Source organism: Gallus gallus, chromosome 1 (genome assembly GCF_016699485.2).
Source record: "Gallus gallus isolate bGalGal1 chromosome 1, bGalGal1.mat.broiler.GRCg7b, whole genome shotgun sequence".
In the NCBI taxonomy this organism is placed as follows: domain Eukaryota; kingdom Metazoa; phylum Chordata; class Aves; order Galliformes; family Phasianidae; genus Gallus; species Gallus gallus.
In genome coordinates, this window is record NC_052532.1 from 144,301,150 (window position 1) to 144,328,604 (window position 27,455).

Consider the following 27,455-nt stretch of genomic DNA (forward strand, 5'->3'; position numbering starts at 1 on the left):
TCCCGCCGCCCCCTATAACAGCGCCCGGTCACTCTCCCGGCGCCCGCTCATTGGCCCGGGCCGCCCCGTCCATCCGGGCGTCCCCGGCCCCGGCTAATGGCAGCGCGACGGCCCCGCGCCCCGCCCGCCCCCGCCCGGCCCCCGCCGGCACAGCCCGGCACGGAGCGGAGCGGCAGCGCAGCCCCTTCCCCGCGGCTCAGCGCCCGGCAGCGGAGGGCCCGCCCGGGGCTTCTTCGGTCGCGCCCCCCCCCCCCCTCCGGCCCCCCCCCCCCCCCCTTCCCCGGCCGCCCCCTCGGATTTTAGGGCGGTGAAGGGAAGGGGCGGCGTTGCGGGGAGAGCCGCACGGCACGGGCGATGCCGCTGTGCCTGGGGAGCAAACAAACAAAGCGAGGGGCTTCGAGCATCGACGCGGGGGAGAGGTGTGGGGGGAGGGGGGGGGGGGAGGGGAGAGAATTTGTTTTTGAATGATTTTTTCATTTGTATTAATTTCTATCTTTTCAGGTGGTGACGGAGGGAGGGGCGCCCCCCCCACACCCCCACACCCCGCAGCCCCTTCCCCCTCTCGGCTCAGGCACACGAAGCTCACGAGAGACGCAGGGAGCGGGGCCGGGTTGGGGGGGGCGGGCGGGGGGGTGGGGGGATGCCGAGCTGAAGTCCTGCACCGAGATGGGAATGGACACAGAAGGGAACGCCGGAGAGGGCCGGGGCGGCCGTCGGACCCCGCACGGGGCGGGGCTGCTCCGCTGTGCTGCGTCCCGGGGCGGTGTTCCGGGAGCCCTCCGCTCTCGTTCCGTTCTTTAAAGAGAAACCCAAAAAACCCAAACAAACAAAACCAACCCAAACCGGCCTCCCCCCCCCCCCCCCCGCCCCTTCCCCCCCCGCCCCGCCATTGTTATTGGCAAACCGGATCCTCTCACGGCGGGAATAGAAAAGCGAGCAGGTCAGCTGCCCCCCTCCCCCACCATAAAAACACGGCTGGGCACGAGCTGTGCTGGGGGCACGGGTAGCACCGAACGGGGCTTCTCCAGCGTTAAAAAGCGATATGGTGTTGCGGTGGTACAGTGGGGCCATATCCCGCCGGCTCTCGGCTGCTCTGCACCCAGAGAGTGGATGGATGGATGGGTGGATGGATGGATGGATGGATGGATGGATACATGGATGGATAGGTAGATGGATGGAAAGGATGCGGGGAAGGAAGGAAGGATGGATAGATGGATGGAAAGGATGGAGGGAAGGAAGGAAGGAAAGAGAGAAAGACAGAAGGAAGGAAGGAAAGAGAGAAAAGGAAGGAAGGAAAGAGAGAAAAGGAAGGAAGGAAAGAAAGAGAGAAAGAAAAGGAAAGAAGGAAAGAGAAAGAAAAGGAAAGAAGGAAAGAGAAAGAAAAGGAAGGAAGGAAAGAGAAAGAAAAGGAAGGAAGGAAAGAGAAAGAAAAGGAAGGAAGGAAAGAGAGAAAGAAAAGGAAGGAAGGAAGGAAGGAAGGAAGGAAGGAAGGAGAGAAAGAAGGAAGGAAGGAAAGAAGGAAAAGGTAGCACTGTCTGCAGTGTAGGGTTGTTAGAGAAGGTTCCCCCACTGCTGCCACCAAACAGTTAAAACGTTCCAAGCCCTGTCCGAAATGCAGTGTCGCGCTGTTGCTCTCTGCCTGGGCCGAGGTTTCATCCTCCCCCCGCCCCGCCCCGCAGCCCTCAGCCCTCAGCCCCGCTCCATCCATGCCCGCTGACTGCCGGCCCCCGCACAGCCCGGGCTGCGGGCACGGAGGGCGGACAAACCGTTTCCTTTCCCCGGAACGTTTTGGAGGAGGAGGAGGGCCTGGAGGTGCCCCGGAGGTGAGGGAGAGGCCGGGGCTGTGCCTCCGCGCTGCGTGTGGACAACGCTCTGCAGGAGCCGGGACTTCACCGAGAGAGTAATGCAGAAAGTGCGGTTGCATCTCGGATCGGAGAGGAACCCCGAAAGGCTCAGAGAAAAACCCCAATGAAATATTGGTTTGGAGAAGGAAAAAAAAAAGAAAAAAAAGAATGTCCATACAAATATCTGTCTACCTTCTGGATTTACCCCTCGTTCTCCTTTCTTCCTTCTCTTTATTCTTTCCTTCCTTCTTTTCTTTCTTTTTTTTCTCCCCCTTTCTTTTATTTCTTTCTTTCCTTTATTTTTTTTCTCTCTTCCCTTTACTTTACCTCTCCCTTCCTTTCCTTCCTTTCCTTCCTTTCCTTCCTTTCCTTCCTTTCCTTCCTTTCCTTCCTTTCCTTCCTTCCTCTCTTCCTGTTCCCGTTCCCTCCCTGTTTCCCTTTTTACCCCTCTCCCTTCTCCCATCCCTCCCTTCCCTCCTGCCCCGTCCCCTCTCTCTCCTCCGGGGCACACAGGGACTATCGCAGCCCGGCCGCGCTCCGTTCCCCTCCCGGTGCCGCACCCCCAGGACGCAGCGGGGCCGTTCCAAGTTCAAAGTCGCACGGCCGTCCCCCGAGAGTCTCTTTACCCCTCCCCGCACCGCGGCCCCTTTTCCCCGGGCGCCGGAGAGCCCCTCTCCGGGTAGAATGTGATTCCGGAGCCGGGCCGGAGCTCTCCTCCGCGGACAGAACTTCAGGTCTGATTTGAATTTGAATTTTTATTATTATTATTTTTTCCCAGCAGGTTTCTGGCCGCTCCCGACCCGCAGATCCCTGCCGGGAGCACCCTCCTTCTGTAAGCGTTCCGAATTTCCCTTTAAAACAGCCCCTCCCGTTGCCGGCTGCTAACGTGGAGACAGCTGGGGCGGGGGCACCGTTCAGTGCCTCGCGTACCCCCGCCGTGCCCCCTCGCACCCCTACCTCTGCCCACGGGGCTGCGGCGGGGCCGGACAGCCGCAGCCGGGCCGGGCCGGAGAGGGGAGAGCCGGGCCGGGAGAAGCACTGCAGCGCCGTCCGCGCCGCAGCCGCCATCCGCCCGCCGCTCTCACGGAGAGATACGGAGCTGCGGTCGGCTTTGATGGGGCCGAGCTCCGCACTCCGGGGCCGTCCGACCTCTGACCCGCGAAGCCCACATGTGCGGTGCTGCAGCTCCCTCTGTGAAACGCACCTCGGGACAGCAGCTCTTTGTCGGCTCCAACGGCAGCGCCATGTGAAAAGGGAAAAGGGAAATCGTGAAAATCTCAGCCAAAGCCGCAACTTTTAAATGCCTTTTTTTTTTTCCCCCTCAAACCCGCTCTCGAGGCAGGAAGGAGCACCACTCTCTCACGCCAAACGTATTTATCGCTGTATTTACAGACCTATATATGCATGCGCGTGTGTATAGGTATAAAGTTGCCGCTGCCAGGCGAAGGGCAGCGCCCGCGGCCGCGCACTTTGCGCGCACTTTGCGCCCCCGGCCCCGCGGCACAGCGCTGGCGCAGCCCCCGCAGGAGCGCATCCGGCTCAGAGCCGCAGCGATGGGGGCACCGGGCGGCCGCTCTCGGAGCGGGGGTGGCCGCGGTCCGCGCCGGTGGCGGAGGAGCAGCGCGGCGACAGCGCGCGATGGGCGCTGTAATACAATTTCTGCTGTCATTCATAAATAACAATGCCATATGGTCCCCATATTGCGGGTACAAGAAAAGCCGTCAAAGTGTCACCGTTTGATTTATCTCAACAGCTTCTTCCGGGGGCGACGTACGGCTGCGAAGAGAGGAAGGAGGGGAGAGGGCACAACCAAAAACGCGCCCCGGGTTTCCCGAGGCCGCCCCTCTCCCTCCGTTCTCTTCCAACACATACAGACGCAAACGGAAGGAGGGATTCCTTTTTTCTTATTTTGCCCCCGTCTGAGCGAATCCCCAAAGGGGACGAGCCGGGAGAAACATGCCACGCTTTCCCCGTCAAAGCGCACGCTGAAAATGGCAACTGCGCGACTTCTGCCGCGGGTCTCTCTCCCGAAGGCTGTCCCCTCCCGCCCGAGCCCCGGCCCCGCTTGTCCTCCGCCGTGGGGAGGGCTCCCGGCCCTGCCCGCACCTCCCGGCCTCTCCCGGCAGCTGTGGGGCAGCCGCCAGCGCAGCCCCGCGCAGGATGCGCGCAACCCGAGGCAGGACGCGCACGGCCCCGCGCTGCCCGCGGAGGGCCCGGCCGCGCTTCCCAAGCACGGGGCGGCCCACACACGACGGGGGCCGCTCCGAGCAGCCGGGCAGGGCCGGGCCGGGCGGGGTGATGGATTTGGGCAGACCTGCGCGGGTTTGGAAGCTTTACCGAGGAGGGCTGTAACTGCCCTCTTTCGAGCGGTGCCCCGGCAGAACGCTTTCGCCGCTAATAAAATATCTCTCCCCGCTCCCTAACCATCCATAAGACGCGCAGTAAAGACGATTGTTTGTAAATGCTGCTCGTGAGCATTAGCATACATTTACATAGAGCAGCCCCAGCGCAACACGGTGGAAAACCCTCCGGAGCTGACGTCCCGAGCCCGGGTTTAAAGCGAAAGGGCCCGTGGGGACGACCCTCGGGGCCGGGTCTGGACCAGAGCCGGGAAGGCTCCGGCGGGGTTGCAGCACTCCGAGCGCCCCAGGGCGGCCCCCTCCCCGTCCCGTGCCTGCAGCGATGCGCGGAGCCGGGCTCGGTTCCACGTGGGGCCCGTCGGAGCCCCCCCGCTGCCGGCCGCGGGTCGGCCGCCTGTTATTCGGCTGTAAAATATTTTCTTTGTTTTATGGCCCCTCATAAAAAGAAATTGATCGGGGGGATAGATTTGAATTAAGCCATATTAAATCGATGACAGATCCCTATCACGCTGCGTTTAACGAGGGCCGGGTGAGGAGGCGTGCGCGGGGCCGCGCTCCCCTTCTGCGCGCTCCCGGCGCCCCGTGACACCGCCGTGCGTGCGTGGGGGGCGGTCAGGGTGTGCGTGCGTGGGACACGAGCCCAGGGACGTTGTCATATCGATGTACAGGGAGCCGGTGGGAAGCTTTACCGTGCCATAAAACCATCGAGAGTCCCCAGTAAAGGGCCGGCCGTCATTTACCCGCGTTCCGCACCACGTAGCTCCACCGGGGAGCGCGGCCGACCCCCGACGTGCACCGGCGGAGCCCGGCTTAGGAGATGGGGGGGGGGGAGAGGGGGATGGGGACGCGGTTCCCACGGGGACGGAGCCGAAGGACGCGGGGACACAACGAGGCGGGCACCGCTCCCGCAGTGGGCACCGTGGGGCGGCTCTCCCGGCGCCTCCCCGTGTCCTTTGCCCTCCCTCCTTGCCCCCCCCCCTACCGACGGCAGCACCCCCATGTCGAAGCTTTGCGGGTCATCGTTCCTCTGCGGCTGCGGCACCGCGGCCGCTTTGCGTCGGTTTCCCCGCGGCTGAAATAGGCCCTGGGGGGAAGTTGGGGAGGGCACCCGAGGACCCCTCCCCGCGACAGCGCCCGCCGCTTGGATAGGGCGGCCCGGGAAGTGCCGCGGGCTCCGGGCACGGGCTCCCCATCCTCCTCCTTCCCGTGCGCCGCGTGCCTCCCCGCCGCCGTGCGCTCAGCTCTTTTCTAAAGGAAAGGAAAGGAAAGGAAAGGAATCCCCCCCCCCCCTCCTCCTCCTCCCCCTCCTCCCGCCGCCTTCTTTTTAGGAAAACGTTGGCTGCCTTCCGCCGGCGGCGCCTTCAGCCACCGGCATCGGCCGCGACAACGCACGCGGCAGAAGGGACGGCGCGGCCGTACGGAGCCCGCCCCGCCCCCGGGAACCCGAGCCCGGAGCCCCCTCGGACGCTCCCCCTCTCCGTGCGGCGGGGTCCGGTGCGCCCCGTCGGGCCCCGCGCGAAGTTTTGCGAGCGCGGCTCCGGGGGGGGCGACGGGGGGCGGCGGGGGCGGATCCCCGCTGAGCCGCGGCCTGAAAGGGAGCCAATGGCGCGGCGGCGGCCGCTGCCAATCATCGGGAGCCGTCCAATCCCTCCGGTGCCATGTCCGAACCGTATTTCCCACTGTGCAGCTCAAATGTGGGGAGCGCTCTGCCAATCGCTGGAGGACGGAGCGGGGCCGGGGATACGCGGAGTTAGGAGCGCAGACAAAAGAAGTTAAAGAGCCGCTTAATATATACATGTTTTTGAAGGCGGGCAGAGGGAAAAAAATAACAACAGCCAACGTAGATGGGCCCGGCCGTGTCCTTATGGAGCCCCCTTTGAGCAAGAGGAACCCGACCCCGAGATTAGCGGATTTGGCAGCGGCTCAGCCCCATCCGCACCCGCACATGACGCGCTTCCCGGGGCCGGGGGCCCCGCACGGCCACCCCCCCCGCGCGGCCCACCCGCACCCCGGGGACGCGGAGCCCGGCGGCGCGCTGACGCCGCTCGGCCCCGAGCACATGGCGCAGCCCGCCGCGCTCCAGCTCGCCCCCGAGGCGCTCACCGCCGCCGCCGCCGCCGCAGCCTTCGCCGCGCCCGCAGCCGCCGCCGCCGCCGCCGCCGCCGCCGCCGCCGCCAGCACCGCCGTCGCCTACGCGCCGCCCGCCGCCGCGCTGCCGGGCTGCCCGACGGGGGGGGCGGCGGGACGCGACTTCCTCCCCCGCCGGGACCTGCCCTCCTCCGCCGCCGCCGCCGCCGCCGCCGCCGCCGCCGCGCACGGGGCCCCCCCGCGCCTCCCGCCCCCGCCGCCCCACGGCGTTTTCATCTCGGCCGCCGGCACCTACGGCCCCGCCGACGGCGCGCACCCCGCCGCCTTCCCGCCGCCGCCGCCGCCGCCGCTCAACGGGCAGATGCGGCCGGAGCCGTACGGCCGCGCCGAGCCGCACTACGGCCCCGCGGCGATGCAGGGCTACGGCCCCGGCGGGCTGGGCCTGGCCGCCGGCCGCGGGCAGCCGCCCCCCCCGGGAGGGCCCGTCGGGGCGGCGGGCGCTTTCCTGCGCTACATGCGGCCGCCCATCAAGCAGGAGCTCATCTGCAAGTGGATCGACGGCGAGCCGCCGCCGGGCGGAGGGACTCCCTGCTCCAAGACGTTCGGCACCATGCCGGAGCTGGTGGGCCATGTCACCGTGGAGCACGTCGGCGGGCCCGAGCAGAGCAGCCACGTGTGCCACTGGGAGGAGTGTCCCCGCGAGGGCAAGCCCTTCAAGGCCAAGTACAAACTCATCAACCACATCCGCGTGCACACGGGCGAGAAGCCCTTCCCCTGCCCCTTCCCCGGCTGCGGCAAAGTCTTCGCAAGGTCGGAGAACCTCAAGATCCACAAACGGACTCACACAGGTGGGTGCGCCTCCGCCCCTCCCGGCCTCGCCTTTTGCTCCCTTTCCCGTCCTCTTTTTGTCGTTCTTGGTCCCCCCCCCCCCCTCCCCTCCACTTTCCCTTACGTGCCGTCGGACATGTGACTTTGTCATGAATAAGTAATCCGACGGCGCGCCCCGACACACAGACGCACGGACACACGGACGCGCACGTGCTCGCCCCCCACCCCCCCCCTCCCCAACCCCCCCACCCCCTCATACCCACCCCCCCTTCGGCAGCACCGCTCCGCCCGCAGCGGCAGCCCCGAGGCGGAGCGGGGAGAGGACGGACGGAGCCGTCGGGGCGCAACGGAGGCTCCGCTGCTCTCCGCCGGGACCGCCCCGTCGGGGCTCTCTGGGAGCGGCTCCCCGCTCTCGGAGGCAGCTTCGGTTCGGGGGACCTTTTGGGCCGCATGCGAGCAGCGTTCGGAGCTTTTTTTCTTTTTCCTTTTTTTTTATAGTTCTTTTTTTTTTCTCCGTTCTTTTTCGTTCCTTCTTTTTTTTTAATTATTATTATTGTTGTTATTGTTATTTCTCAACGGAGCCGGGGTTTACGGCGGCGGATAACTGCTATTCCTCGGAGGACACTTTGGGAAAGCAGAGTTTCATTGATTTATGTGGTGTTTATCTGATTCGGAGCGCGGGGGGGGGGGGGGGGGGGGGGGAGGGGAGGGGGTTTCAGCTCGCACTCAGTTCTCCGGGGGCTGTGCACCCCTCGAGGGGCCGGGGGAGAGGGGAACCCTCTCCCCCGGCCCCTCGAGGGGTGCACAGCCCCCGATGTGGCGGTGGGCAGCTGTGGGCCGTGTTCCTCTCGAAGCAGCACGGTGGCACCGATATAAATCCACTGCACCGTGGTGAGAGCATCCCCCGGTGCAAAGGGGAAGAAGGGGCCGCTGGCCGCCCTGCTGCGGGCCGGCGTGGGGTGGCACGGGGTGATGCCTCGACCTTTGTGCCCGGAGAGGTGCTACCCCGTGTTCCCAACCCGCGGCGTTGCGCTGGGGTTGGGTGGTGGGGGGCACTCGAGGAGGTAATGCTGCGATGCGTTGTGTGGGATCGGTCTTTAGAGCCTTAATGAAGGGTTTGCCACGAGGTGGAGGCCTGCCCGGAGGTCGGCGGTTGGATTTTACGTTTCTTTTGGTTTTGGTTTTTGGGCTCCACGGCCTCTGTGCCGTTTGCAGCCCCGGGGCTGCCGCCGGGTTGGGGGGGGGGGGGGACGCGGGGCCGGGCCGTAACCAGCAGCTTGCTGTTTGCCGGCAGGGGAGAAGCCCTTCAAATGCGAGTTCGACGGCTGCGACAGGAAGTTCGCCAACAGCAGCGACAGAAAGAAGCACTCCCATGTCCACACCAGCGACAAGCCGTACTACTGCAAGATCCGCGGCTGCGACAAGTCCTACACTCACCCCAGCTCCCTGCGCAAGCACATGAAGATCCACTGCAAATCGCCTCCTCCCTCTCCGCCTCCCGCCCCCCCGGGCTACGCCGCGCCGGGGCCCCCCGACGGCCCTCTGCCCCCCGGCTCCGAGCCCCAACCCGAGCCGCCCCGCGCCCGCGCCGCCGCCCTGTCCCCTCCGGTCACCGACCTCAGCGAGTGGTACGTCTGCCAGGCCGGGGGGGGTAGGCGGCCTCGCAGCCCCCCCAGCCGCGCCGCCTCGCCGGGCTCCGAGGGGGACGCGCCCCGCAGGACCTCGGGGGGCCGGGCCGCCCCTTAGGGCTGCGGGAAGGCCGTCAGGTTTGACTCGCGCTATTTATTCCGTGTACGAAACCCTATGGTGTTTGTACGGGCACTAATTTAATTAAAGAGACTCGGACGGTTGTGTCCCATTTCGGTACGGACGGATCACGCCGAGCCGTGCCGCCCACCGCGGGGGCGCGGGGCCAGGAGGTGCCCCGGGCCGAGGCGGCCGGGGGGGGGAATGGGGGGGGGGAGGTGACACGCAGGCTGCGAGCGGGCACGGCTCCCCCCCGTCCGCGAGCTCCCCCCCGTTTTCCGACCCGGACGAGACCCTCTCATCCCCCGAGCCCCCCCAGCCCTGCACCTCCTGAGCCCCCCCCCGGCCCTGGAGCTGCGCCCGCCCAGCCTCACCACAGCCGGGTAGGGGGGGGCGGGTTTGCGGCCGAATGCAGCAGCGCTGCCGGCCCCGCAGCCGGCCGGGGGAGATGCTCAGTGCCGCAAAATAAACGCCGTTTTTTTTGCCTCCTGCAGTGCAGCTCTGTGTAATTCTCTTTTCCCCTCTGAGCCGCCGGTTCCGGCCCGACCCGCTCGGTACCTTTCTCCCTCCGCTGTAGCACGGCCGTAGGGACAAAAGACGCGGTGCTTCGGTACCGCTCCTCCGCGTTCTGCGTGCCTACGGCTCCCGCAAAGCACCGGGGGAGTGAGAGGAGCTCTCGCTGCCGCCTCACGCCGGGGATGACGCCGCGATACGTTCGTCTCAATTGGGAAAAAATAGCAGCGAGGACGAGGGAGCCGATGGTGGCGATGCCCCGTCCCGCTGGGGCAGGTGCTGCTCCCACGGCTCAGCCGCCCCCCTCCTCCCCCCCCCTCCGTCCACCCCCCCGCCCCTCTCCCCGCGGCCCCGACGGCGCGCACCGGCGGCACTGGGGGGCACTTCTCATTTCGTTTCGTGTCTATGGGGGGGTTGCAGCCCCGCGCCGCTCCCGCACCCCTGCGGGGAGGGACCCGCGGGGGCCCGAAGAGCTCCATTCGTCCTCTGGGGCCGCCGGGGAAAGGGGAGGGAGGGGAGGGGGGGGGAGGGGATGAAGGGGGGGGGGCGGCTCTCCCCGCGTTACCCCCCGGGGCTTGTGGAAATGCGTTCGGTGCGTGAAATTTGTTTGGTTTTATCATTGTCAGTAACGTGTACGCAAACGCGATTCTTTTGTACGGCGGAATTAATTTATTTTCTGACATCAGCCCCCCCCCCCCCCGCCCGTCCGTCCCCCCCCCCCCTCCATCTCCTGTTTCCTTTTTATTATTATTATTATTATTGTTATTATTATTATTTATCTTTCCTGCCGGAGCGCGGAGCTGCGCGGCTCACACCGGCGCCGGGTGCGCTCTGCGGCGCTGCTCTCCGGATCCACCCATCACCTCCCCGTTCTCCTCCACCCGACCCGGCGCTGCGCCCCCCTCCCCTTCCCCCCCCCCCCCCTCCTCCCTCCCCCCCCCGCGCAGTGCGGTGTTGGCACCGCCGGGACAGAGCGCGGTGCTCCGCGACCTCCGCGTCGGCTCCGCGCTGCTGCGCCGCGCTGGGCTGAAAGGAGCGGGCGTCGCTTTAAGACAAACGGAAAAGCGGAAGAGAAAACCGGTTTTGCTCAATTGATACCGTTTGCTTTCTTTCTTTCTTTCTTTTTTTTTTAACCCCGCTTTTATATATATATATATAATAATTAGGATTATTTTCGAGAACCATTTGTTTCAAAGCCCGCTTGAGCCAATAGCAGCCGGCGAGGTGGGGCGCGGACCTTTCCTCTGTCGACCCCCCCGAGCTGTTTGCAAACGGAGCTCTCGGTGTCTGCGCATCTCCCCGCCGCTGAGCGGAGGGTCACGGCCCTGCCCCCGCTCCGTGCCACCGGCACCTCCCGAAGAAAAGAACGGCAATTAACAACAACAAAAAAAATAACAAAACCAAAACGAGAACCTCTCTCCGTAAGCCCCATTACGAGAAATGAAAGGCAGGAAAGGTCCCCGCGCGGTGACCGAGCGGCGCGTTCCCACGCGTCACGCACGGCTCGCTGACAGCCCGAGGTGCGGCTCTGCAGGTGGGCAGAGGAGCGGCGGGGGGGCTCAGAGGGGCAATGCTTTTCCTCCCCGGCCGTACCCCCACCCCCACTCTGCCCTCCCCCCCCCCCGCGGCTCCGTGTCCCGCTCCCACGAGGGACCCCGCGGGCGACCCGGGCTGCGTGGGTAACACGGGGGGAGGTCCGGCACCGATTCTCCTCCGTTATCCCCCGGAACAGCAAAATCGCGGCGTCACAGCGGTACACTCAACGTGAAGATTTCGACGGGGATGGTAACGAGAACGATAAGCATCGTCATAAATAGCGACGGTCCGAATAAATCCACATCTTCCCGGCCGTGCCCTCCCGCAGCCTCGGCGCCGTCCGCGGCTCAGTGCTACGCGGGGCCGAAGGGAGAGACTTTTTTTCCTTTCCTTTTTTTTTTTTTTTTTTTTTTTAATCTTTATATTTTAATACAAGAAACGAACGCAGCGAGCCCAGGATTTTGTTATTATTTCTATTCCTCTTTTTTCTGTTCTTTTCCCTCCCCATCGAATGCGTCGCTGCTCGAGGACGAGCGGTCAGAACGCCGCGGACGGCCGCACGGTGCAGCAGGTTGCGGGGAGCGGCCCCGACGACCGACGCGAGGAGCAGAAGAGCGCTCCCAAATGAGGCTCCCGTCAATGGGAAAACTTAGCGCTCCTAATGAAGTTTCTGGTGAAAGGAGCGCGACACAAAGCCACCGCGGCATGAATCATTCATGGGAAATATAAAAGATAAAAGCCGTCGGACAATGGGCAGCGCCCCGCATGGAGCGCGCAACGCGTTTCCCTTCCCCGCGTCCCCACGTCCCCGTGTCTGTCCTGCGCCGACCCGCGCCGTCCCCGGCCCCGCACCCAAAGGCGCTCGGCTCCCCCCTCCCCGGCACGTTGGGAGCGCTGCGGCGGCGGCCGGGCCCGGCCCGGAGCCGCTCGGTGGCACCGCGTGGGCCGGCAGCGTGGGAGGGACGCGCTCCCCTTCGGCAGGCAGCCCCGTGCCGGGCTGCGGGGCGCGGTGCTGCGAGGGGACGGACGGGGAGGACCGAGGGGTGTGGGAGACGGTATGGGGCGAGGGGACCGAGGCGAGGTGTTGCGAGGTGAGGTACGAGGACGCACGTACACACGTATACACGCATGCACGCGTGTCGCACGTGGACACGCGTAGATATACTCACGTAGGCGCGTACGTCCACGCGCCCGCGTAGCCGCGCTCGTCTATCCAACCACCCGCACAACCGCGCACCCGCCCGCACGCACACACCCGCACCCCCTCCCCACGTTCCCGCACGGCCCCGCCGCCGTCCCGCGCGTCCCCGCGGCTCCGGCATCGCCATGGCGATGGGCGCAGCGGAGCGGCCGCGTTCGGAGCGGCGCACCGCGATTCGCGACACTCTATTAAGATACAGTTGCGGCGACCTTTGGTGTCACGCCGCGTTAGCGCCGGCAGCTTTCGGCTCCATCGGAACCCCCCATATTTCTGCCCTCCTTCCCCCCCCCCCCCCCTCCCGTATTTTGTGCCGTAAACAAACACGCGCACGCGGGGCGATGCCGCCCCTCCCGCCCCTCTCCCCCCCCCGCTTATTTCCCACCTCAGCCCCGTTATTTGCAGAGCGATTGTCCCGTGTTTATTTAATACGAGCGCTGGGTGAATGGCGCAAAATAAACACGATGAAAAATAACCAAACAGATGATTCCGCCGCGTGAAAAAGCGCCGACTTCATAAAAGTGCGGCGCGGCCCCCGCTGAATGGGGGACCCTTTGAAGTGGAACTTATTATGGGGCGAATGCCCGCTGGTTGCCCTAACGACGGCGCTGGGCTGGAAGGGCCCTCCTTTGTCAGCGATTTGTTCTCCTTTGCCGGGCCGCCCGCGGGATCCCTTAGCATGCAGCCCGCACCCCGGCACCGCCCGCCCCAGACTCGCAGACGCCACAAAAAGCGGCGGCTCGGCCCGGCCCGCAGCCCCCGCTCCGGGGCCCCGACGGCGCGTACGGCTCGGGCCCGGCCCCTCGGCCCTCGGCTTTCCCAGGCGGGGACGCGTTTAATAAGGGCTGTTTATGACGGAGAGCTTTGAAGGCTCGCCCCCGTCCGTGAAAGACGTGGAGGTGACATTTAAACCTCGTTTTAAAGGATGAAAGGCGGACTCGTTTGTCTCGGGAGCCTGGAAACGAGCGCCCTCCCCTCTCCCTTTGACCGCGCGGCATCACTCGCAGACAATGGTTCCGGAGCGGAACGGCAGCGCCCGGCAGCGGGCGGCACCCACCGGGCGGGGAGCGGGCGACGGGAAGCGGGGGGAGCCGCGGCGCAACGCGCCTTTGCGCGGGGGGGCCGCTGCGCGCTTCGGGGCCGCGCCCGTCCTGCCGTCCCGGGTGCGCGCGTCTCACACGGGAGGTGGAAGCCGCCCCACCCCCCCTCGTCCCTCCCCCCGCAGCAAACGTTCGCTCGGCCCGGAGGGCTTTCCCTGCCCGTGGGCACCGCTGAGAAAGGAGCCCCCGCAGCCCGCCGTGAGGGCGCGGGGCGTCGGACGCCGAACGACGTGGCGAAAAGGGGCTTTTCGGAGACACGAGGCCCTTAACGAAACGCAGCGCCCGACGCCGTCCCGGAGCCCGGCTGGCAAACGAGGGGCAGGCGAGCTTCGTTTGTTTCGAATTAATCGTTTCCCGTCCCATCCCACCCACCTCCCCCCCTCCCAGAAAAAAAAAAAAAAAATCGAAAAATATATTAAAACAAAGAGGCGAAGCGGCCGTTCCCCGAAATCCTGCGAGCAAAAGGTGCCCCGCGCTGATTTTGCTGGGATAACGGGGCCGAATTCGGGCACGTCGGGACCCCGCCGTCGGGGGGGCTGCGTGCTGGGGCTGCCAGCTCCCACCCCTCCCCCCCTCCCAAGGGGCAATGGCTGCAGCGCTGCTCCTTCCCGGCTCGGGGGCTCCCCGTGCAGGTGGAGAGGGACTCACCCCACTCCCCCCCCCTCACCTCCAGGCAGCCCGGCCGGGACTGCCGGCCCCCCCGCTCGGGGCCGTGCCGGGGGCACCTGGCGGCGGCGGAGAGGGGGCCGAGGGGGGAGAGCCGGGCGCGGGGCCGGGAAATTCAATCGCCGGATTTTTTTTTTTTTTTTTTAGTTTAATTTTTTTCTTCTTCTTCTTCTTCTTCTTTTTAATGTCTGCGTTCCCCCCTCTCCTCCTCCTCCTCCTCCTCCTTTCACACAGCCCGTCCCGGGGCCCCGGCCGGCCTTTCAAACAAGAAAACCCTTCAAGTAGCAATGGGCACACATCCCCTTCCAGGCGCCCTGCCAAATCCTCCCAGCACCCTACCTGCGTCCCGGCTTCGGTTTCTCGAAGAAGTGCGGGCGGGCTGGCGGGCGGGGGGGGGGCCGGGCCCGGGGGGTGGAATTCCGGCCGCCCCGCAGCAGTAGGCACAAGTTCAGAGCTCCGCTCCCCCCCTCGTTAATCGGGCCGGGGACGGCCGAGGTGCGGGCGGCCGGCCGGGCCGAGCGAGTGAGTACCCAGCGCGGCCCCGACGGGACGGGACGGAAGGGAACGGGACGGGACGGGACGGGAAGGGGGGCGGCGGCCGCCCCAGGGCAGGGGATGGGGCTCGCGGGGTTGTGCCGGGGGTCCGCTCTCCCGGCCGTGTCCTCGGGCCGGGCTCGGGGAGGCCGCTGCTGCAAAAGTCAGCCGGAACAGCTGTGACTTCACCTATTAGCCCCGATGTCTTTCCGAGGAGATTGGCGGAGTTAAACATCCCTCAATGGGCGCTCTGGGGCGTCTCCGCGCTGACCTCTACCCGGTTTTAATAGTTTCATAGGAACTTCATTAAATCAATTACTTAGTGAGCACATCATCATTTATTTGTAATTAGCACTGAAGAGCTTGATTTTTGCAGCAGCCCGCAGCCCGGTTCCCAGCGGGGTTGGCCATGTACTACAAGCACTTTTGTTTGCCGTCTGTGTTGACTCGTGGTATTATTCGGCCGCCACAATAAAAGTGTAATCTTCACGTCTTAATCTAGAGATCGGCGTGGGGGGGTGGGGGGTGGAAGGAAAACAAACACGGCGCGGCCCCCCCGCCCCGAGCCGGCCGCGGAGGAGAGGGGCCGCCGGCGGCTCCCGGGGCGGAGGCGGGGGCGGAGGGGAGCGGGGAAGGGGAGAAGAGGAAGTGGGTCACCCGCCCCGGGATAGAGGGAGCGGCCGGGGGCTGCGGGGCGAGCGCCGCAGCTGCGGGGCGGCCGCTCGGAGCCGGGCTGAGCGTGGGGCGCGGGGGAGGGGGACAGCGGGCGGAGGGCTTCCCTCTGGGGAAGGGGGAAGTGAGATGGGAGCGGGGAGCCCCCCAGCAAACAGCCGGGACTCCCCGCTTGCCCCCCGCGCGTGGTGAGGCTCTCGGGAGCCGTGAGACGGCCGCCGCGGTCTGCGCGTCCCCAAACAGGCTGTAAGAACGGGGGGAAAATGTACAACAGGTGGCCGGGAATCGGCGCGGGGAGAACGGCGGCTGGAATCGATCGAGCTTTGCGACTTATTTTCAGTAGTTAAGCGGCCAGCCGGGAGGGTACGCGCAGCGCGTTGTTCCGACGGCAAACGCGTGCTGGTGGGCGCCAACGGCCCCGGCTGCTGCCTGAGGCCGAGGAGCGCGATGGGACGTCCCCACGCAGCCCGGAGCTGGGGGTGCGCCCGGGGGCTGCCGTCGGGGCGCGCTCCCTGCGCCCATCCCGTCCCGTCTCACCCGCATCGCCCCGCCCGGCGGGCTCTGGAGCTGGGCGAGGAGAGTGGGTTCGGCGGGACCCTCCTGGAACCGGAGGGGCTGCTGGGACCTCCCCGTCGCCACCCGGCTGGAGGATGGGGGCCGAAGGTTGGGGCCGCACGGCTGTCGGCAGTGAAGGTACTGCAAAATGTGGTACAGCAGCCGCTAACGTGTCCCTACCCAGGCATTAAACGCAAAGGGAGTGAAGTAAAACCGCAAAATAAGATGAAATAAAAGCCTCCCTTTCATTCCACTAAGAGACAACACCTAATTAAAGAATATTGGAATCCCACAAAAGTGCGGACTCTCCCCAGGGAATCAGAGCTCCCCTTTTAAGCCACAAACGAATGCAGACCGATTCAACTCAGCCTGTGTCCCGGCCCTGGGACAGGCTTGCTGCCTTCACTCCAAGCCTGACCCTCCTCCCTCCGGCCTTTGGGCTGTGGTGTCTTCCAGAGCAGCTTGTGGAAGCCCAGTGTCACTACCGCACTGCACAGCCCTGGGGTGGCCCTGGGAGCCTTTATCCCCCAAAGAAAATGTCTCCTTTAGAAGTGTGGTCAGTGGGAGCCTCGAGTTGCTTCCCGTGGAACCACCACCCAACCACCACCCAACCAGGAGGGTTTTACTGAGAGCTTTCTTCCCCCGTTCTCTTTGTCGGGACACGCGCTCCTTTCCTTAGGTTCAGGTGCTTGGCGTGTTTGTTGTTGGATTCACCCTTCACAGGATGCAGGCCATGCCAGCTCTCAGGTTGTGCATGGGGCATTCCCTGCCCATGACACCTGCTGGCAGTGCCCAGGGCTTGGCCCGCCAGCAGCACTGAGCTGGGGCCGGGCACGTGCAACCCTCATGGGGCTGCTCCTGGATGGCGAGCAGGGAATGGGAAGATCCTGAGGCCAACCACAGAGCTGTGGAGGGCACTGAGCGTTCACAGTGTTCAGCGAAGAAGGCAGGCGAGTGGGATTTAGCAGCATTTTGTAGCCTTTTCATTGGAGCCACATTCACTGTTTGCAAGCCACCATAAAGCAGTTTATTCTCGCCTTGACTGCTGCAGTTCTGCTTTGCGTCTGCCCCAGAGAAAGGCCACTGCTGCAATTGCAGCCAACAGACGCGCAGTGCCATACTCCCAGCTCTCCCTTCTGCATTGGCACCAGTCTCACTCACACCCTCAGATCGTGTCCCTGCAGCTCCCCAGGGACAGGAAGGCTGGGCTGTGGGGTACCAACAGTGTCTCTTTGGCAGGAGACGCACCGTCAAGGAGCAGCCTGCTTTGTGGTACCAACTTTATTTTCATCACCACATCAACTGGGCCTGCTCTGACCGAGGCTCCGCATCCTCTTTGTTACACTTGCCTATACGCCAGGAGCTAAGAACTGCACGGTGCTCATTTGTAGGGTCCATCAGATGAAAAGGAGGGGAGGGAGGCTATGGGAGGGAGCATCCTGTTAAAAACGTAACTCAGCTTCAGAAAAGTTAGGGTCAAATCACACTGCACCGCCCAGCCTGGGCCTACCTTGGGCTGCCAGAAGCATGGCTGCGGCCTGCACACTGCCCAGCGCTGTGACAGAGCAGGGCCAGGCCCAGGGCAGCCCAGATGTGGGCTGGAAAGGCCACAGGGTTGAGGGGAGCTCCATGGTGACACCGGGGACAGGTGTGTGGTGACAAGAGGGTATGACGACGTGAAGGATGACCGGGTTTACAGGTGCACTGTGCACCAGGAGCCACAGGGCTCCTTCACCTGCCACGTTAAAGAAATCCTTACAAGCATGAAGGAGTGCAGCACACATCTGTACAACCAAATTGTGCAGCGTGCTGCGTGGGTGTTCTTCTGCTTGAGGAAGGCTTGCAGGTTTTGCTGCAATGACAATCACACTTAACTAGTGGGTCTCGATGGTGAGGGTGGCACCCAGTTCCTTCTTGGTGATGTCGTTGTCTCCAAGTTGTTTAAATGATCCCTGGGGACATGCAATGCATTAGCAATCCCTTATGCACCCTGCGTGTATTCGTACACTGACTCCTGCGGACTCACAGTTCTGCCTTGCCGAGGGATGCTGTCTGCCTGCGGCTGTCATTGACTCAGAGGGTGCTGTGGCAGAGGCAGAGTGGTGGGGAATATTGTACGTAGCTGAGCAGGGCCAGAAACTGGTCACAGGCTACACTTCAGTGCAGCTGACACTCAGCTATCAGGATGGTATCTTTCAGCCAAGCATTATTGAAACTTCAGGTCTGTCTGCGAGCGCAGAAATTATAACATGATCTGCTACGCTGAAGAGCCAAATCTGTACTGCTGTATTCCAAGCTTGCATTTCTGCCGTGGCAAACTGTATCTCCGTGCACCTCGTTGCCTGTGGGGGAGTGATTTGTGAAACGGGGGCCCTGGAGGACTCAGGGGTGTATGGAGCCAATGTGGATAGGGACACCAGCACAAGAAGGGTGAGTGTGGGGTGTGTGGACTGAAGTGTTTTTGGGGGAGCTGTATGCGTGCAAATTGCTTGATGCATATGTCTACCCAAAGGCAAAAGCTGAGCAGGATCATTAAATGGACTCCTTCCTAAACGATGCTTCTGCTGCCGATCATCATTTTGCAAACCTAGTTATTCTTGCTTGTGAATCTTATTTTGGGTCTCTTTGGGACGACATTACATTTTAATTGACAATATGGATTGCTAACTCAGCTAATCCTAACAGCGCCCTCAAGACAAACCAACGTGGCTCTTGTAGGAAGAAATAATTCCCTTAGTGGAAGCTGAAAGGCCTTTTTTCTCCCACGTCTGAGAAATATCAGCCTTCCCTCCAATCTGTTGCAAGAGGCACTGTTGAATCACCCATGCGCTTGGCAGAGAACCGTACCTATAAGCACCCATCGTGACCCCAGCAGACCTACTGGTGGCAAGTGTCCCAGCCCACTGCCAACACCTGCAAAATGGAGGGGATGAGGAGGACGTCGTGCCTTCCTTGGGCCCAGCTGGCTGGCCTACACACTTGACGCTGCTGGCCACCCTGCCACCATGGCTGTGGCCACCAGAGCCAGTTACCACTGCTACGTCTGCTGCAAAACACCGAGCAGAGCAGCACCAATTGTGATGCTGCTGTCCTGCTGCACCACCTTGCAGAAATCACACTGTCCCTCTCTCTCTTTCCCCTACCGTGTTTTTAGGCCTGTATCGTTCTTGCTGGGTAGAACCAAGGGGCTCCCAGTTCATTGCGGTGGTGGTAGGAGCTGTGGTAGTAAAAACAGCAATTATAACGAGAGATTGGGCTGCAGCCAAAACAAAATCCCTTCTCACACATTTCTATTTAGATGTAACCTATAAAACTGCATTTTTATGTCAACACACTGGTAAAGCAATAACCTTGTAGTGGAGGCTGGGATAGGCACAGGCATAGACATCTGCATATTTATTCTATATCAGCTCATTTTATGTGCATGTGTGCGTAACGACGTGGCACATAAGAATTTATTCTCCCGGGTTTACTGGGGTATATTTACATAGCAGTGTGCCATCCGCACAGCGATGTTTAATGCCCTCAGCTGGTTACTCTGGGCTGTGTGTAGGTAGTCAAGCCTCTTCTGATCACCTGCGTGCTTCTAGGACCCTTTTACAGCATGAGAGGGGACTGCCAGGCTTATAACTTCACAGAGGCAAGGAATTGGCCCTTGCCACTTGTAGCTTCAAAAAAATTAGACTAATTACTTGAGGTGCTGCGTTTCCCTCCTCTATCTGGCATCTCCCATGGCAGCAGATTGTCTCTCTGTCTCATCGAGCCCCGGAGTCAGGCGGTTGTCAAGAAATGACTTTTTCCCCTCTGGTATTTTGGCTCTGGATCTCTCGTTTGGAGGACACATTTTTCAGCACCTGCTAATAATTTTTTTTAACAGATGCTAGAAAGGAAAGTTTCCAAATACAGCAGATACAGTCTGCTGTAGCCTGGGTCAAGCATGGACCACGAGCTTCACCTGCCCTAGGGCTGGGGAACTAGCAGTGTCCATTGCTGTAGAAATGTTATCTTCCTTGAATGGATGCTCAGGGCACCACTCAGGCTTCTCTCGCTGTCTTTTCCCAGTGTGTGTGTACATAACAACATAGTCATATACATATATGTATATATATAAAACATACAGTGTTAGTGTCTTCCTCCAAGGAGTCCTTGCTCATCCTCATCCCAGCCCACTGGTGATGGACACACATGCATTTTACCTATCTGAGGCTCAGAAGTTACCTCTAACCTTGCTTTCTGCCCACTGCAAACAAACAAAGAAACAAATAATAATAATAAAACAACAAAAAAGCCTAATGCCTTTCAAGTATACCCAAAACCACAGGGTTAGTGCCTTAGGGTAAAATCAGAGCATCCAGGTGACTGTTATTTCCCACCCCGCTTCTTATTTTTCCTGCTTGCACTACTCCTTTTCAAGTTTGGAAATTGAAGATATTTCCCTGCCAATGTTTTCTGCTTCCATGTGGCAAACGCTCCTCTCTCCAGCAGAGCAGGAGCCAGCACGGCTGCCTTGAGCGAGCACCAGTTCTGTGTATCCTGACAGCTCTTCTGTGGACAAAGTGAACAGTCCCGAGGTCTGTTCTGCTTCCCCCCCAGACCACTACTGTGGCACCCCAAGTGCATCCCACAGGAGGCAAAGTACTGGTTGCTTTTCCTCACAAGTAATCTTTTGAGGATGTTTGCCTCTTTTGTTTTTTGTAACTATGAAATATTTTCATAGACTTTAGACTTGGGTATACGAAAAGATGTGTCTTAGCTGAAACACAGACTTCAAAATTATTGTGTCTTAGTGGCTACTCATAGAGAAACGGATGTTTTGTCCTAATTGCTAGTTCGGCACACTTAACTTTGGATCTGAAGTCAAGCTTCCCATCGGACAAGTCCTCTTGGGCTTGGTTCATCACCACACATAGGAGGATGGTGACTTGAGAGGCAGGATGTCACGCTGTCAATTTTTAGCTGCTCTGTAAGGTGCTGTCAGTTGGCACTTCAGTGATGAACTGGAAAGAAACTGAGATTCTCCGAAATCATTTTCTTTGCCTCTATTCAGGGCACCTTGTGGGGTTAGGTCCCGAGGTAGCATGGCAGGCTGTTTTTCTCTCCCATCAGCTTTGTTTTCATATTCTGCACTTCGGAGAAGTCTACTGCTGTCCCTGTGCTGTTCCTTTTTCACATAGCATGAGCATCACAGTCTCTTCTGCTGTTGCTAGGGAGGTAGGAAAATACTCTCTTTTCCACATGTGAATGCATCTTGGAAAACTAGACTGTAAATGCAATTTGAGTTTTACACTTTGAAGGTGTATACTCAGTTAAAATAGATGTAAAATTCAACAAGATTTCAGCTCATAGTATAGGCTAAGTGCCAGCTCCCAAAATCTGTATTCCAGGGTGTTTTAGATTTTGTTTCAGTCTTCAGCTTGTTGTTTACTCTGCTGTCAGCAGACTTTTGCTTCTGCTACACTCCTGCCCTACGATGCATGCATTGATGGCTGCGTAACTCTTGCCAGAGCTCGTCTCCCATATTGTGAATAAGTTGCAGCTTGAAGTTGCCACTTTTTGCTCACACTGAGCTATTGCTGTTGTAATTATTGTGGTGTTACTGCGGTTCAGCCTTGACGGACTTGATTCTGTTCTCTGCAATTTGATAAAAAAAATGAAGGTGACATCTCTGACCTGCCACCTGTAAACACAATGTGATTCCAACTGTGTCATCCACAGCAAAGCCTCCAGCAAGTAGTTTTGGGGTGGTGTGAGCCGGTAAGAGAGATCCCACTGCACACTGCTCCGTTAGCAAATGGTGGGGCCTTAGCAGGAGGCAAGAGGTGGGGGTCAGGAGTGAGCACGAGCCATCCTACATGGCTTTAGAGCTCTGATTGAAGCCAGGTGGTCGTTCCTGCAGTCCTTGCTCAAGCAGGTTCCCCTTGGACCGGTGGGCTTTGTGTGAGGAGTGCAGGTTGTGGGCTCCTCAGAGTCCTGCAGAGCCACCAGGCCGGGCCCGGGCCAGGAGAGAGCGCTAGGGAAGGGACGCTTCCCAAGGGGGAATGGGATCTTTTTATTTCCTTTTTAAACGAACGATGTGTTGGCTTCAGGCAAATGGCAGAAGGTTTTACTGAAAAGGCTGCTTTATGGGCTTGTGGTTTTGCTTGGGGTAGCGCTGAGGAGTCTGTAAACCCCAGGAGCCCGGCAGTGTGACAGGCTGACAGGCCGTCCTGCCCCTGCGAGCAGGAGGCCGGGACGGGCGCACTGAGAGAGCTGCTCGGCTTTCCTTCAGCTGGCACGGCAGAGGCGGTGGGAAGCCGCTTTCCCCCTCTTGATCTGGCTTTAGACACCTGGTTATGGGCGCGACCAGGATTCCATTAACTCCTCCAAAGGCTGGCTCCTCGGAGCAGCCCCTTGCATGGACCCCAGCACCGCTGCACCTCTCCTGCTGCCTTCTGCAGCCTGCTACACGTGCTACCCAGGCAGATGGAAACCTTCAGCTGGGGTCACTGCCCTGTGTGTGTGGCACGGGGAAAGCCTGGAAAGAATCAGTAATTCGTGGAGAAAAGGGGAATTTCCCGTTTCTTTGAAAGATTGTAATTTAATTTAAAAGGAAATCCAGCGACAGCTTCCTGGGAAATAAATGCCTTTGTGTAAGCCTCTGTGGTGAGAAGCTGCTTAGCTGAAAATCAGCTGAATTCTTCTTGCTCAGCTTCTCATCTTGCCTTAGTTCCTAACCCAGAGCACAGCCTGGGGATCTGCAGTGAGCCCTGACAGTGTGCCAGGCTTCTGAGCATCCAGCAAGCTGAGGGAATGGGGCTAAGCCTGTGAGCCGAAGCAAGCCCCTGGCTCTATTGAACGCGTAAGCTGGAATAACACTGGGAGCCGATGCGATCCTGTTACTGCCTGAGAACCCACAGAGTCCTGTCACAAGGCACCCCTCAACCCTGGGGAAGTCCCTGTTTTTGGGGACTGACCCAGGCAGAGAGTTTGTGGGCATGCGTCTTTATTCAGTCCCTGCTACAAACATAGCAGTAGCCATCCCATAGGCAAAGGCACAGAAGAAAGCGTTTCAGATGTTTCATCCTCATATAAAGCTATCTGCTGGTTTCCTAGTCTTCTGTCATTTCCAAATATTCCCAAATATGGGGTAAGTGTTATTTTCTTCTTCTGTACAGATGGGAGAATTTGAGGCTTCCTCCAGCACACCTAGCCTGCCTGCTTCGTGCAAGCTGGTGATGTGGCCTCATCCCCCATGTATTGCTGTACTGTTAGAGTTGTGGCTACAAACCCTGAACGACCGTGCTAGGACTGTGCAGAGTCACAACTGATCAGTGTCCCTGAACAAATGACATAGATAGAAACAACAGGGGAAAGACAAATGTTCCAGTTATCTCCTAAGCTTTCTTGTATAGGTGCAGATCGACTGGGGGAATCATTACCCTGACTCACAGGTAGCTGCCGAGCTCTCCCTGCGTGCACCACAAATCTCAGCCACTCAGAGATGGCGTACCCATACGCAGCCCTCCTTCCTCCAGGTGCAAGAGGGTGCTGCCCTTGGTACCGGCTCAGCCCTGCCCCACAAGGCATCACCGGGTACCAGCGGAGCTGTGGCTTGGTAACTGACATTAAGAGGAACTTTTAACACCTCAACAGCAAATGGAGGAGAGTGTTTCCCATTAGCGGCTGAGGAAGTAGTGCTCCTGTAACGTCAGCCTTGAAGGCTAATGAAGCTCAGATTGTGGCCGTGGCCTTTGAAGTACAGATGCCTGAGGTCAGCGCGGTTTTCGGAGGTGCCAGTGCTATGCTCTGTCACCGCGTTTGTCTGGGCGAGGGCCCAGTAACTCTAATCCTGTAATCATGTTTCTGTAAGCAACTGCATTTATTGTGCAGATAGAGGGGGATAGCAGCAGAGGTAATTAAACCAGGGATATGCTGCGGAGGAGAAGCTGATCCAGTCCCGGAATATCACTTCCAGTAGAGGAAGGTACAGCCAACTACTCTGGTGAATAAATAGCAAAATATTGAAATCATTTTAGTGAGAGCACAGAGCAATTTAAAGGACCTCTTGGCCGCCTCCTCCATCCCCTGCCAGCACCCTGTGCTGGTTGTGCAGCAGCGGCAGTGCTGCAGCAGCCGTGGCTGAGAGCTGTGGCTGGGCACTGCAGCCTTGGCTATCACCAACGTACGGAGTAAAAGCACATAACGATGGATTTGGCATGGTTAGCTCTGGATTGAATTCCTTTTCTTGGGTTGTGCCACGACCTCAGATCATGTAATACAGCATTTTTTGTCTTCTAATGAAGACTGTAATCCACCAGGTGTATGCGGAGTGTCAGGAGGACACGGAGGCTTATTCCACTCCAGTGGGGGGAATATATGCCTATAAACGTGGCTCACCAAAGAGAGAAGGTGAGCCTCAAAAGCTGGTCTGCTCTACCAATCGCTATCTCTTTGGACATTTCTGTGGTTGTTTTATTTATTTATTTTTTTTACAATCTACTCCAATATCAATACATCTCTTCTTACGTGTATGTTTAGAAATGAGACCTCTGTTACATTATATAAGCACAAGACACACACGAAAACCCAACTATTTTTAATAGTAGAAACGGATAGGATTACGCTGTGCTCCCTTCTCATGCTGATATCTCTGACTTGTGAAATGGCCATAGGAGTGGTGGTGAAGCATCCCTTCTGAACACCAAGGAAGAATGGAAAATGCATGTTCGAAGCATTTCCGACCTGATGGCAAACTGCAGACTTCAGTTGCACTACACACACACACACACACACACACACACACATGCATATACACCTATACGTGTATGTATGTATGCGAGTGCGTATGCATATGTATATATACACCTATTTCCTTTTGCTCGGCGCCTGAAAGTTCATTTGTGGGAATCCTGATTCTTGATATATTATTTGTAAACAGAGGGTCGGGGGACTGGAGTGTTTCCTTGACTTCAATGGATGATGAGGCCTCAAGCTGTGCGCTCAGATTGGGACCTCTAAGCATCCCGCTGCTCCCTAACAGCTTGCTGAAAAATGACATAATTTGTGACATCAGCAATATGCTGCTTTAACAGAGGATTGTAAAACGGCTTCCACCCTTGTGTGCAGGACAGAAACACCCACGGCCCCTTCCCCATTCCCCCCATCACCTTGCATTCCTCGTACTTTCTCGGCACACGTTGCTGTAAAGCCCTGATATCTGCAGAGCAATAGGAAATTGCTTGGCGATGTCTGTGCGAGCTCCCAGCCCGCCGGTGCCAGGGAAGATGTCACCGTGCCGAACAGCGGCGGCTGCCAGCGGGAGGCTCAGAGATGCCGATTCTAATACAGACACTCAGTTTCGAGTACTGTTCACAGTTTGCTCGTGGCTGAAAAATGCCCCTTACCACCTGGGTGCTCAGGACGCTGTTTGGGGATGGAACACATTTCAGTTTGGACAATATCTTTTTGTTTCAATCGGTGCCTTTGCAGCATTTCACGGCTCAGCCAGCAAGATGTTTCATGTAAGAGCAACAGCAGAGAATAAACCTGATTAAAAATCATCCAAAATGATGCCAGGGCGGAACATTAGTCTCAAATTGAACCGAATGGCAGAGTTTGAATGCTTTTTGCAAATGCTCTGTGCCACACTGCAGGGCAAAAGGAATGATCTGCTTCCTGTGCTGCATGGAAGCAGTTGCATGCCGCGTGCAGTGATGATGCATCTGGGGTGGATTTATTATAAAATAAGATGCAAACTGGAAAAAAAAAAGAAAAAAAGAGTTTTAAAGGATATAAATACCATCATAAACTTAAGCCCGGTGAGAGGAATGTGCCTTAAGGTGAAAAGACTCATGGCTGTGTTTCTGCCACACTGGACAGGTGAATCCTGTGCCTGCCACCAAGAGGCAGCTGCCCACTGTGGCTGCAGCACCTGCTGGAGCTGCTGGTGAGTGGCAGAGGGCCCTGTACCCACTGCTCCTTGAGGCAGTGAGGGCAGAGGCTCGGGAGGCTCACCGAAACATAAGGCTAGAACATAACATGGGGCATGCCTAGTTCTACTCCCTCATCAAGGCTCTGTGTCAGATGCTGACATAGTCTGCTCCAAAGAAAGCTCATTGCTTTTCTTAAGTGACTTACGGTGCAACTGGTCTTCAAAGAGATGTTTTTTTTTATTATTATTTTTTATTTTGCTGGTTTGTTTTACAAATAGTTCAGGTGTTTGTACTTCCATCCTCTGCAAAGTCAGCTGAGCTCTGCCCACCCTTCTGCCCAGCACAGCCCCACTGGAGGGGACGGATGAACACTCATCCATCCCCATCCCTCAGCCTCTGCTCGTGGTCTGTGGGAAGAGGGGCTTTGCTGCGATTTTTGGGATGTCCAGGTGCGTGTGTGGAGGGGATGCTGGGAAACAGCAAGGTGGGGGTGTGGGGGCCAGCACTGCAACCAGACATGCCAGCAGCGCGCTTCGGGTACGTCCTCCCATCCGTGACAAGAAGAGCAAACTGCAGTACAGAAGCGCGAAACAAGCACTGTGTTTTGCCCGTAGCCCTTGCTGGTAACAACCAGCCCCAGACCTCTGTGGTGTCTGAATTTATGCACATTTGCTCAGGACGGAGGGAGAGCATGGCTCCTATTTTCGTACTTTGTTCTCACATGGAATAATGGGGGGAGAGGAGAGGAGGAGGGGGCAAGATGCAGCTGCAAAAACAGTCGGTGAGACATAAAAATCCCTATTGTTGTGTTGCGGCTCTCGGTGTCCTTCAACTTCTGGGCACAGCCACCCCCCTGGCTCAGGTTCAATGCACAGGGGAGCCGTGGGGCTCGAAGCCCCCTCTTGTTTTTCCCTAAGCCCCACTGTCAATTGTACTTTTGTTCAAGGAAAAAAAAATAGCCCAATGCATGACAATTTATAGCCGGGGAAGCAATTAAAAAAAAATTTATTATCCTTCCCTCCCACCCCTCCAATGGAGTGTTACAGCAGCGGGGGTTTTTGGTAGCAGAAATAGGAACAAAATCAGACGTGTGAGACCCAGCGTTGGTTTGCAGCGTTGATTTGGGAGTATCAGCCTTGCACTGGGAAGCGACAGCCCTGGAGCAGAGTGGGATGCTGATCTCCCTGCTAGGACACCCCATTCCTGTAGCGCAGGGAGCGCATTCCCTCCTCCCCCTGTCCCAGGGAGGGATGCTCAGGGCTGGGGGATGAAAGGGGCTTGAGGAGAAAAAGAAAACAAGGCAATGCCTCACCCCACAGGTTTACCCCCACGCCGCTCTTTAGAACAGGAGCTGATGACCCGCACTGCGTGGTTCTCCAAAATAGCCACGGAATGGATGAGATGTGCTCAAAAGCCGTGCTTGCTTTTCCTTTTTTTACCTCCCTCCTCCTACCCCAGTTCAAAATCAGGAATTGCTGCCTAGGAGCAGGTACTCCCTTTTTCCATCACACAGACAGAAAGTTTTCAGAGCCCATTTCTCCCGGGTTCATTGATTTCCGTTGGCGGCGGAATTGCAGCAGGGCGTGGGCGCAACATGGAGAGGCAGTGGGGAGAGAGTGTCGCCCCCAGAGCTGGGAGATCTGCCCTGGGGGGGTGAGGTGTTCCTCGTGACCCCAGGAGGAGACACAGCCCGGGGTCAGGCACTGCTCGGTGCTGCGGGAGCGCGGCGAGGGGCTGCGCTGGGAAACGCATCCCTGCCAGAGCGCCGTTTGATGCCGGCGTTGGAGAGGAAACCAAAACAATCTTTTCCTTTCAAGCCCCGATTTCAAAACAAAACCAAAGGAGAAAAAAAATATGTGAAAAAAACTCTCTAAATTTCTGAGCGCGGCTTTGAAGAACCCTTG

At 59.2% G+C, this 27,455-nt stretch overlaps 2 protein-coding genes across 3 annotated transcripts; both read left to right on the forward strand.

Moving 5' to 3' along the window:
* The first annotated feature begins 1,448 nt into the window (after positions 1–1,448).
* Positions 1,449–4,015, forward strand: LOC121109302. 2 transcript variants are annotated; one of them, XM_046913992.1, is made up of 2 exons: positions 1,449–1,823; positions 2,626–4,015. In XM_046913992.1, exons 1-2 carry the CDS (start codon positions 1,707–1,709, stop codon positions 3,142–3,144), a joined length of 636 nt encoding a protein of 211 aa, XP_046769948.1. In that variant the 5' UTR covers positions 1,449–1,706; the 3' UTR covers positions 3,145–4,015. The 2 variants fall into 2 exon arrangements, 1 of the variants encoding a protein (XP_046769948.1); XR_006933952.1 differs by having other exon boundaries at positions 1,716–1,823; positions 2,623–4,015.
* A 1,858-nt stretch (positions 4,016–5,873) lies between these two features.
* ZIC5 (Zic family member 5) lies at positions 5,874–8,986 on the forward strand. Its single transcript, XM_015274907.4, has 2 exons — positions 5,874–7,140; positions 8,415–8,986. The coding sequence occupies exons 1-2, from the start codon at positions 6,000–6,002 to the stop codon at positions 8,864–8,866; spliced, it is 1,593 nt and encodes a 530-aa protein (XP_015130393.3). The 5' UTR covers positions 5,874–5,999; the 3' UTR covers positions 8,867–8,986.
* Positions 8,987–27,455: the final 18,469 nt, after the last annotated feature.

Excerpts from the sequence above, each read along its gene's own strand:
- LOC121109302 (XM_046913992.1), top strand. The coding sequence starts at position 1,707 with ATGCCCGCTGACTGCCGGCCCCCGCACAGCCCGGGCTGCGGGCACGGA. Across the intron at positions 1,824-2,625 it reads GGCCTGGAGGTGCCCCGGAG|GTTTCTGGCCGCTCCCGACC; the intron begins GTGAGGGAGAGG and ends TTTTCCCAGCAG.
- ZIC5 (XM_015274907.4), top strand. The coding sequence starts at position 6,000 with ATGTTTTTGAAGGCGGGCAGAGGGAAAAAAATAACAACAGCCAACGTA. Across the intron at positions 7,141-8,414 it reads CCACAAACGGACTCACACAG|GGGAGAAGCCCTTCAAATGC; the intron begins GTGGGTGCGCCT and ends GTTTGCCGGCAG.